The following is a 12,311-nucleotide window of genomic DNA, read 5'->3' as shown; positions in this document are numbered from 1 at the left end:
TTTTTGAAAACAATTGTCCAAAATTCTAGCTTTTTTGCCAAAATTGTTAAAATTATTTTCCTTTTGCAAAAACAGTCAAAATCTTGCATTTTGCCCAAAATTCTCGTTTTTTCAAAAATGACTGCTTTTTAACAAAATGGCTAATTTTTTGGAAAAAATTCAGGAAGTCTCACATTTTTCCAAGAATTGTGCAAGTCTCGCTTTTTTGACGGACATTACGAAAAATAAAGTCACTTTTTTCCCAATAATTCCCAAAAGTTTTTTTAGCCTTTGTCAAAATTTCCACAGTGAAATTGAATTTAACAAATTTTGAAAAATATAATATGGATAAGGGTATCAAAGTTTACCTGGTTTATAAGGGTGCTGATTTCAATTTTTAAATGTACCAGTAGTGGACCCCAAAACCAAAATTTAGCACATCAAAAGTGGTATTCGGGGCTCAAAATTCTGAAAAATACCCATTATATTGCGATCAAAAATTATAGATTTTTGAGAGCTCTGATTCTAATTTTGAAACCCATCAAACCCCATCAAACCGACTTAGGGCTTGAAACTTTAGAAAAATACAATATGGATATGACATGATTGTACCAAAAAGTTTTTAGAAATTTTTGGAAATTTAGCCTCTTAAGGACGGCTTGGGATCCAAAATTTTGAAAAATTTGTCATGGCTATCGATGTGTTGGTTTTTGAGGGTGAAAATTTCGATTCTTAAATTTATTGAACGTCAAAATCAAAATCGAGCACTCCACGTGTGGTCCTTGGGGCCACAAAATCAAAATTTAGCTATGCAGAGGTGTGCTTGGGGCTCAAATTTTAAAAAAAAGTGATATGATTTCATTGAAATACTTACTTATTGGTTTTTGAGGGAGATGATTTTGATTTTTAAATCTATTGGACCCTGAAACCAAAAATGAGAACTTCAGAGTAGTGTTTGGGGCCCCCAAAACTTTGAAAAATATATTGAGTGTCGAGATTCCGGATTTTTGAAGGCATTGGTTCCAGACCTAAAATCGAAATTCAACTTTTTCAAGAGAGAGGGGAGAGAGGGGGTGTCTCGAAACTTCATACAATGCAATATATGGTCTGATGGGTATCAAAATTCAGGTTTTTTGGAAACTATTATTTTGATTGTGAAACCAGTGTACTGAACTCTCGAGGAATAGCTTTAGGTCCAAAATTTTAAAAAAATGAGTATGTTATCGAATTATAGATTTTTGAGGGCGCTGATTCTGATTCTGATTCTGATTCTGATACCTGTTGGACACCACATCCGAAATGGAGCTTTCCGGTGTGGGCTCGAAATTTCAAAAAATGTCATACTTATAGGTATCTAAATGTAGATTTTTGGAGATGCTGATTCTGATTCTGTAATCTAATTGATCGCCTTTATCGAAATTTTTCTTCCAAACCTTCCTTCGTGGGCTCAAATTTGACTTCTCTAGTTATTGTTTCAAGATCGATGATGCTTGAGACGTTTTTTGATCGTCTCTCCCTCCTCACCCCTCTTCCAATTCATTTATAAAATTATTCAAACAAGTCGGTTTTTATTAATTTTTTGTCCGTTCCACCCCTCCCCCACCTTGCTTGCAGAAAATCCCTACCAATCTTCTTTTAGTATTCTTTCTCTCCAGCGTACCATATCCAAAATTGAGACTCTTGTATGTGTATTCTGTGTAAAATTAACAACTTTATGGTCATCTAATTTCAAGTTGGTACCTAAATTACGAGTACCTATCCTATACGTGGAAATTGTAAATACTCACCTCAACTCTTACCCCCTCAGAAGTCACCCTTCGTATGCATCTATGTATGTGTTGTTTATCGCTTAATTCATCGTATATCACGATATCGTTTGTATAGTTGAGCTCGAAGTGCGCCAACGAGGATACACATTAGGACATTACACATACAAGTTAAACTACCTATCTAAATACTAATATATTTATTGCATTGACGACCAACAACAACAACAATAACAACAACTCTTCGATGACGACTTCTAAAAGACCGTATAACGATTACCTTTTCGGAATAATCGACTATACTACGTATAATGTATAGATAGACAGATAAATACGTACATATATTGATGCAAGCACAGGGACACGGGTAGAATAAGAAAAAGATGAGGTACAGGGGGGGGGATAATAACGTTGAATTATGTACCGTCGATAAATACTTTGTATACAACTTATACAAGTGCACACATTATACTACTTATCATGGTACACATATTACATGTATACGTAACACATTAAAAAGGCGGATAGGGTGGTCGGGCGAAGGGGCAAAGTAAAAGACAAAGTGGCTGGCAAATGTTTGACAATTTCAACACGCGGATAAAACTTTGAAAACTTGTGGGAAAAGTGTTGGAAAAGTTATGTGGTTTTTTTCCTCCTATCCCTCTCGTTCTCTGTCGCTCGCTGGTGCTGAAGGTGGTTTCAGTCTACCCAATGCGTCACCTTCGTCGCCCTGCCCATACCCTATCCCCTCCCCCTCTCCTGGGAGGTAAAACACGAAATTTTCATCGGCTGGAGAACAGGGGAGGCGCACCTGTGTGTATTATCGCTTGCCCCATCTCTCGCATAGTTGCTGTTTACAAGCACGAACATGGCCTGTATACCTGTATGAGTTTGAAATATTGGATGAATGAATATTATTATTGTGTTGGAATTTCATCGCGATTCCGACATTGTCACGCTTATTTTCGCGGTTTGGCGATTCCAGCCACGAGGGCGTTTTTTTTACGACGATTCGAGAGTTGAAAAATTAGCTAGGGGTGGTTTAAAAAGTGACATGTACAATGAGGTAGGTGCGATTTGTAAATAATTACACGCGATGTGTTGTTGCACGTGGAGAATTGTGGCGAAAAATTAATTTCGGGGGTGGGAGGGGGGGGTGAAAATTCGAGCAATGTGTTAGATTTGTATCTGGATGAGTTGATCAGGTGGGGTGAGATTGGTGAGATTGTTCGAGTTGAAGGAATGGTTGAACATGATGGTGTTTTTTTTTTTAGCAAGAAATTCCATCTCAGTTCCCCCCTCCCCCCCAAAAATTAAAATAATGCCAAACCATTTATGAAATTCTCAACAATATTTTGTACGATTTTTTTTGCTGTTGTTGTTTTGCTAATAATGAATTTCAATTCTAAATGATACGACGAAGACGTAGGTATACACCAATATCGAATTACCCGTATCTTGGGTTTTTATCCTCTTTTCTACGTATTTATATCTGATCTCGAGTTTGTTATCCGATAACCATCTCAGATATTTGAAAAAAAATTACATCTTGAACACTTCCACGTATATGGAGGTAGATATTATACCTATTAGGTAAACGTACGATTGTACGTATCTCCCATAAAACCATTTAAAAATGAATGGATCATTGATAAATAGACGATGGGTGCTTTTTAAAATACTCGAATGAAAGAAAAAAAAACTGGTTTGCATTTATGCATATACAAATACTCGTATCGTACATATAAGAACACTTTAACTTTGTGTTCACGTTTGAAAAATTTGTTCTATGTAAAAGGTTGAAAAAAAAAGTAGAGAAGAAATCCGCAGCGGGATCGCTTTGAGAAAATCATCAATTATGGGTCTTAATTGTACATTAGTCTCGAGCTAAAGACGCTATAAAAATCGACTCGCGATGGTAATAATTTTTATATACGTGTAATAATGGTCGAATGGAGAAAAGAAAATGCTAAAATGATGCACGAAAACGCATATAAATGGATATGTAGAAGATTTTTTTTCCAAAGACGACACATTTCGAATTCGAAGAGGCAGCATCGAGACATAATGTGTACTTGGGTCATATTTGTATAATTACAGTAGTCGAACCAGTTTCATTGGTCTTGAATTTTTTATTACTCTTCGATGATTCGCGTTGGCGATAATGTGTTGACTTTTTTTTTTTTTTAAATCGAAAACTGATAAATTTCGCGTATTTTTTTGATGGAGTCGATGTACGATTTTATGGCTGTATGGCCATGGAGATGGCGGCGATTTGTAGAGAAAGAGTGTAAATTTGTGTTATTTTTTTTTCGCTCTATGTACTCGACTAATAAGTTGGTATGTTTTTGTTTTGTTTGTTTTACAGAGATCTACAAGGGAACAATATTTCGACGATCCTGGCGACAGATCTGGAAGCATTGAGCAGTCTAAAAGTGTTGTAAGTATTAATTAGGAAGTTTTTTATATTGTTTTTCTACGTTTTTTTCCTAACTAACGTTGATCTAGTTGCGTGAAAAAATTTTCCCTCTCGTACATGGACACGAAAAACGTTTTATCTTGTTTTTTTTTTCGCTCCTTCCTTTCATTGATTTTTACACGTCCTCTTGACTTGGGCCAGGTATTAAAACGCGTCTGTAGTGTGTAGTGATTTTTATTAATGCGAGAGCTACCACCTCTTCTCTGCCCCTCCTGTGACGTTGCTTTTCGGCCTTACGGTCGGTCGTCGTGAGGGATGATGTGAAATAATTCACGGCAACAGCATCATAAAGAGTAGTAAATTTGTTAAGGGATTTTTCGCGAGCTCGAGGGGATGGGAGGTTAATGGTTTTTATATTAGACTTGGTGGTCGAATATCCTCGTCATGCTTTTGACCCTTTTTTTTCTTTTTTTTTTACCGTCTTTATTCGCTTTTCACCAGTGTCTATAAAAATAAAGGGTTTCCCAGTTTGCGTCGGATGCGTCGAGTTTGACTTAGAACAATGGATCGCGAATAGATGGCAATGGAAGGCAATCAGGGACGGTTTTAGGTTCGCAGACAATCGAGTCTAGATGTACGAATTACGAGCAAAGTGCTAATTACTCGACAGTGATTTTGAATTTGACGTATTTTTCGTAGCCCTGCAGCCTGTATTTACTTTTAAAACTTCAAACGATGTGGGAAAGTGCATTTTCTTCTCCCGAGCTCGTTTTTTTTACTCGTTTTTTTTTTATTTTGCGAGCCAACTCGTGGGTTTATAGCGATGCTCTGCGAGCCGGATGGAAACTTAGGTAAGATGAAAAATAAGTACTGTCACCGTTAAAAGAACCGAGCTACAGCTTTCCACTCGCCAAATGGTATTTTTTTATAAAAAGTTTTTTTTTTTTTTTTTTTTTTAAATTTATCGAGGTCTAAAGGAGCCTATTAAATTGACGTGCCGTAGCATCTAACGCGCCATATACAGCGGCTTAAATACGTATATACCTAGTGCTACCATATTGAACGAAGTGAAAAACTGATTCTATAGTGAGATGAAAAATAAACGTTTTTTTTTTCTAAACCGAGAGAAAATTAAAACGGTGCCGCGGAAATCGGCTTTTTGATGCATTTTACACGAGTTGGGTGGAGTCGTTTTTCAAATTATAGTAAGCTAGGTACGTTTATATGTAGGTTCATTCGCGGTACCTACTCGAAATGTGTGTTAATAATATTTTGCAAACGATCGCACTTCTCGTTTGTAGCTGGTTCAATGCGCGAGATTATTTATTATTCTTTTTTTTTTTTTGATGTTCTCGTTTTAATTGCCTTTTTTTTCCTACTTTGCAGGCAGTTAATGGATAACAAGATACAGAACATCGAAAACGACGCTTTTTTAGATTTGGTCAGATTGGAAAGACTGTAAGTGGTTTTTATACATTACTTTTCATTTTTATTATGTAGGTAGTTGGTATAATTGAGAAGAGATACTCGAATTAGAATTATTAAAATATGAACCTCGCGTAGTTCTCGTGAATTGTTTTGTGCTCTTAAAAGTTGACAAATGAAGGCTAAATCAACAGAATTCAGGTCGCTAATTGACCCAATTACCGAATAATATAAAATAATTGAGCCACGAGGGATTGAAAAAAAGATTGCCGGGATTGAAATGTCGATATGTGTGCTGAAAAAGTGCTCGTTGCAAAAAAAAAACAAGTGGGCGTTGAAAAGAAGTTGCCTTGAGTGTGAAGTCCAAAAATAATGCCAAATTCGAAATCTTCGTCATCAAAAACCTCACTAAATTGTTATGTCCTTGCCTTCTCTATCTCAAAAATCTTGTTTTTTTTCAAAAAATCGCTCAAAAATCTTGCTCTTTGCCAAAAATTGCTCAAAATCTAACTTTTTTAGCAATTGAAAAGTCTCGCTTTTTCACCTAAAGTTACCATAATAAAAGCTTCTTTTTTACCTAAATACTGCAAAATAAGAAAGGAGTCTCGGCGGATATGATTCTGATGAAACATAATTTTTTTGCCAATAAATCCTATAAAATTGCTGCTTTTTGTTGAAATTGTCAAATTCTTGCTTTTTATCAAAATTCAGCAATCAGATGCTCAAAAAAACTTAAGAGGTAAAGCAAACGCTTGTTTTTTATCTAAAAAATGCAAAAAAGAAGCCTCGCTTCTCGAAGATGATTTGAAGAAGCATAATTAGTTATTTTGTAGCCAATAATTCCCATAAAATTGGTGGCGCGTTTTGTTGAGATTGTCAAATTCTTGCTTTTTATTAAAATTCAGCAATTAGATGGGCAAACGATCTTAAGAGGCAAAGCAGATGGGTCAGTGACCTTGAGAGGTCATACACATGAGTCAATGACCTTGAGAGACTAGACAGATATACAGACAAAGGACCTTGAAGAGCCAGACATAGACAGGCTTCTAGACAACTTTGAGAGGCTAGACAGATAGGTAGATGATCTCAAGAAGTCCGACTGGCGGGCAGACGACCCTGAGAGGCCGCAAAGACGAGTGAATGACCTTTTCCAGTTAATCAGTAAGACAGGCGATGTTGAAAAGACAGACAGATGGGTCAATGACCTTTGGAGGACAGCCAAAAAGACAGATGATCTTGGAAAGTCAGAAAGACGGACCAATAACCTTGAGACAGGCAATATATGACAGGCAGACGACCTTGAGAAGCCAGGCAGATGGGGCAGTGACCTTAATAGGCCATAATAAGGCAGACAGACCACCCTGAAAAGCCAGACAGATGGGTCAATAGCCGTAAGAGGCTATACAGGCAGACAAACGAGTCGATGACCTTGAGAGATGTCCAGAAAGATGGGTGAATGACCTTAAGAGGCTAGGCAGACAGACAGTCGATCTTGAGATGCCAGACAGACTGGTCAAATGGCCTTAATAGGCAATATGTATGTAAGACAGACGGGTGACCTTGAGAAGTCAGACAGTTGGGTCGATGACCTTGAGAGTCGTTTTGACACTCGAGTCAATGACCTTGAGAGTCGTTTTGACACTCGAGTCAATGACCTTGATACGATTGACGGATGGATATGCGTCCTTGAAAAGCCAGACAGATGGGTCAATGACCTTAATATACCATATAAGATAGACAGACCGACGACCTTCAAAAAGTCAGACAGACGGGTCACTGACCTTGAGAGTCGTCCTGACACGCAGGCCAATAACCTAAATATGCTTGACGGACGGATATACGTCATTGAAAAGCCAGACAGATGGGTCAATGACCTTAATATACCATATAAGATAGACAGACGACCTTGAGAAGTCAGACAGATGAGTCAATGACCTTAATAGACCATATAAGGCAGATAGACGACCTTGAGAAGTCAGACAGATAGGTCAATGACCTTGATATGCCACATCAGACAGACATACGACCTCGAGAAGCCAGACTGATGGGTCAATGACCTTATATAACATATAAGACAGACAGACAGACGACCTTGAAAAGTCATACAGATGGGCCAATGACATTGAGAGTCGTCATGATAGGCAGGTCAATTACCTTAATGTCTTTGACGGCCGGGTATACGTCCTTGAAAAGCCAGACAGATGGGTCAATGACCTTAATGGACCATATAAGACAGGCAGACGACCTTGAGAAGTCAGACATATGGGTCAATGACCTTAATAGACGATATAAGGCAGACAGACGACCTTGAGAAGTCGGACAGATAAGTCAATGATCTTTATAGGCCACATTAGGCAGACATACGACCTCGACAAGCAAAACAGATGGATCAATGACCTAAGGAGCCTAAGGAGGCTAGACAGGCAGACAGTCGGCCCTGAGAAGACAGACAAATGGGTCAACGACCTTAGGAGGTTAGACAGGTGGACAGACGGCCTTGGGAAGCCAGATAAATTAATTTAGACAGGTGGTTAGGCGACCTTGGGAAGGCATACATATGGGTAAATGGCCCTAAGTGGGTGGATGGATGAGTATAGATCTTTGAGTATAACGTGTATTATTGTATAATTGGTTTTTGATAATACAGTTATGCTGTAGAACTCAAATCCTAAGAGGGATTGAAATTGGGGGTCGTTGGAATACTGCATCGACATTTCGCAAAATTAGAGTTCTGGTTTTAGAGTAGGTATGAAGTGGTAGATGTTATGACTTCGAAATCATGTACAAATGTTGATTTTATGGTTTTTCATATCAGACTTTTCAAATTTGAGTTGACGATTTTGTTATGCCTGGCATCCGATTTGATGAGACTAAATTTTGTTTTAAACTCATTATCACTCAAGTAGGAAACAGAGCACAGAAATAGCGATGATAATGTAGAGTAGGCTATTGAGATAAGGATAAAATATGTAGATGTTTTATCGAGGACGTTGACTCTATATAAAATCATATTTTGCAATCTTGGTTCAATTTCAAACAGAAAAAATACTTACGTTGTTCTTCTTCTCCGACGCTTTCTTTTTTTGGTAAATGTTATTTTCCAAACGCATCGACCTCCACGGTCATATTTTCTGCGCGCTTTCAGAAATCACAATACGTAGAACTGTACTAAATTACATCCCCCGTTTCGTCTCCACCCTCGCGACTCTGCCGCCGTTCGCGTTATTACTCGTACAAGTTGATTTCAACTTTGGCGAAGGAATTTTTTATTCATAAATTTGCTCGACTATATAATAAGGGGAATTTTCGCGCTCGAATACTACTCTGGCTTTTTGGCGTCATCGTCGTAGTCGTCGTCGTATAGTAAAACTACTACATGTTATACGTTGTGTTCTCGTCGGGTTGTGCGGAAAATTTATACGTGTTTTCGCCGGAGTTACGCTATTCATCGCTGGTGCGCCGGAGAATTATACTAGTTTGAGTTTCGCAGGTACCTTTATTTTTTGGCGATGGGCGAAGTTGGGGTCGGGGGGCAGGGGCGGTTTGCGTATTGTGTGTCATCATCGGAGCGCGTATACAATGTAAAGGTACGCTGTATACTACACTGTACTACCTACCTACATCATATACCATCTAGTAGCATAATTTTCAATATACATGTACAGTGTACATGTACAATGTACTAGCTACTACACAAGTTCTAACAATATGCCATTCTGCCGAGTTTTACGTGTACCTTATATTACGAGTTTACAAAAAGCAGCGAGCTTTTGAGCGCCACGCCGCCGCCGCGTAGTAGTATTTTGTATAGGTTTATTTTGACGTCGACGTCGTCGTCATCATCGTCGTGTTTGGAGTTTTGTTGGTTGTTGTTGGCTGGATATTTATTCGTGCGTTTACGTACGTACGTATACTATAAACGTTCGAACAGACCGAAAAATATGGCAAAACGTAGACACCACAGGTAAATAGGGGATGAGGTAGGCTGCCTACAAAGCACCCTAATTTTAGCTGCTTTTTATTTATATTATTCTTTTCTCTGGGTGTGCTATACGTTGATCCTTAGAACTGCTGTACGTGATGGTAGGCGAGTTTCACGTCTTTCCTGCTTTTTCTGCTAGGTGCATAGAAATATTTAGGTAGGTAGAGGTACGTGGTTGCTTTTGGATGCAGTGTGTATAAATTGAAAGAAAGGGTTACAACTGTGTAGTCGTTTGAATGTGTAAAGTGTGTTTTGTTGGGGGAGGAAGGGGAGAGAAGGGGAGGTTTTCCTCAAATTAGGGTGTGATGTAGATTGAGTATTTTGAAGTTTTAAACTATGTATCTCGATTTTTGGAGCATGTGCGAGTTATTAGTGGATCGCGAAAATAGAATTGGAGGATTTTTTCCCTCAGATTTTATGGAGACCTTCATTTTAGATGAAAGTTATTCACCTTGAGGTATCTCCCTCCAATTTGAACGTAACCGCGATTTTTGGAAAGAGCATGGTCTAAATCCTTCGAAACCAAATTTTCTACTGCCCTACTTCATTTTTCGATTTTTGGCGAACGTTTAAAAATTCAAAATTGACTATTTTTGATGATTTATGCATTTTTTTGAAACAAGTAATTAGGTACGTACTACGTAGGTATACTTGATCAGTGAAAATGATCAAAAATGAGTCCTAGAACTGATATCAAATTCTCAAATACAAATTTCACCATTTACAGCTATATTCTGGAGCCTCCAGCGCGATTTTCAATTTCTCCAAAATTTTGAATTTGCTCCAAAAGGCGTGAATATAAATTTGGGCAGCTAAAAATTGAGTTGCGTGTTATATTCGACCTGTTTAACGAGTTTATCCACATTTGAGCCGATTTTGGTGGGGGACCACAGTGGGCTGTGAGCACCCTCAAAACGGGCGTAATTCAAAAATTTACAATAAACCCAAAAACAATTATAAAATGATATCCTCCCTTATGTTTTTGGGGTCGCAGAATACGAATTTGACAATATTTTTTTTGCAGGGGTACGGTGTGGGGGGTGAGGGGGGGTCAAAAATTCAAAATTTGGCCATAATGACGTGTGATATGTCGAAATGTATGTTTTCGAGGGTGTAGATCACGAATCTGACAATATTTTTTTCGTAGGGGTGAATGGAGGGGGATGAAGGGGGTGAAAACGGTGAAAAATTCAAAATTCGATTATAATGATGTGCGATATGTCGAAATGTACCAAGTATGAATGATTCAACTGAAAGTAAGTACTTTCCATCAATTTACTGGATTTTAGTTTTTATAAAGTATCTAATTATAGAGATAAAAAATTCATCTTAAAACCCCGTTTTTCTCCTACTCGGCTGCATAAATTGGAATAGAACAAATTTTTGCACGTATAGATGCACGGGAAATTCCAGTGGCTGGTATAATACTTGAGATAGTGTATTTCAAGATGTCAATTGCCATTTTTCACCGAAAGTGACCCAACGACCCCCATACAGTCGATTGTAGTGTAAAATCATAGTCAATCAATCAATCAATCAATTTTATTTATTTGGTTCAGTTTTCACAACTTCATCACATGTTGAAACGTTACAAATTTTTTTCTTACTGAGGCTTTTTGACGGCTCCCCAACACAAAATTCTTCATCCCCCACCCTTCACCCCTTCAACACCCTCGAAAACGTACATTTTGACATATCACACATCATTATAGTCAAATTTTGAATTTATCGCTGTTTTTCACCCCCTTCATCCCCCAATATTCACCCCTACGAAAAAAATATTGTCAAATTCGTGATCTACACCCTCAAAAACATACATTTCGACATATCACACATTATCATGTTCAAATTTTGAATTTTTCACCCCCTTCATCTCCCACCATTCACCTCTACGAAAAAATATTGTCAGATTCGTGATCTACACCCTCGAAAACATACATTTCGACATATCACACGTCATTATAATCGAATTTTGAATTTTTTACCGTTTTCATCACCTTCATCCCCCACCATTCATCCCTACGAAAAAAATATTTGTCAGATTCGTGATCTACATCTTCGAAAACATACATTTCGACATATCACACGTCATTATGGTCAACTTTTGAATTTTTGACCCCTCCCCCTCACCCCTCAACCCATACCTTCACAAAAAAAACATTGTCAAATTCGTATTCGGCGACCCCAAAAACATGAGGGAGGATATCATTTTACAATTATTTTTGGCCTTTTGGGTTTATTGTAAGTTTTTGAATTACACCCGTTTTGAGGGTGCTCATGCTCACAGCCCACTGTGGGACGGCGCCTTAAGAGAGGTTTTCTGACCAGCTATGTTTCGACCGTTTGCGAGGAAATTTTCAAAATTTTCGTGAATCGCTGTATTTCAACCAGAACTAACCCCCCAAGGGCGAATTTCACCATTCCCAACCATTCTGGAGCCTCCAGCGCGATTTTCAATTTCTCCAAAATTTTGAAATTTGCTCCAGAAGGCGTGAATTCAGAAGTTGGGCAGCTAAAATTCGAGTTTCGTGTTATACCTAATTACCTACTCGACCTGTTTAACGAGTTTATCCACATTTGAGTCGTGACTTTGAAAATGATCATATGGTCATTGTATGGGTGGGGGAGGTTTAGTTCCAAACTCAAGGTCATTGACGCGTCTTTATAGTCTCTTAAGGTTGTTTACCTGACCTCTCGATGTTTTCTGCGTACCTGTTTGGTTTCCCAAGGTCGCCTGTCT

The 12,311-nt window shown here is 38.1% G+C and overlaps 1 protein-coding gene across 1 annotated transcript in view; it reads left to right on the top strand.

The window, feature by feature from the left end:
• sli (slit guidance ligand) overlaps window positions 1-12,311 on the top strand; it is a 445,788-nt gene that overhangs the window by 229,930 nt on the left and 203,547 nt on the right. The window contains exons 2-3 of the mRNA XM_065359909.1: window positions 4,114-4,185; window positions 5,551-5,622. Coding sequence (XP_065215981.1) covers window positions 4,114-4,185; window positions 5,551-5,622 — 144 coding nt within the window. The remainder of the gene's footprint in view (window positions 1-4,113; window positions 4,186-5,550; window positions 5,623-12,311) is intronic.

This window comes from Planococcus citri, chromosome 4 (genome assembly GCF_950023065.1).
Source record: "Planococcus citri chromosome 4, ihPlaCitr1.1, whole genome shotgun sequence".
In the NCBI taxonomy this organism is placed as follows: domain Eukaryota; kingdom Metazoa; phylum Arthropoda; class Insecta; order Hemiptera; family Pseudococcidae; genus Planococcus; species Planococcus citri.
This window is presented reverse-complemented; position numbering and strand designations above follow the sequence as displayed.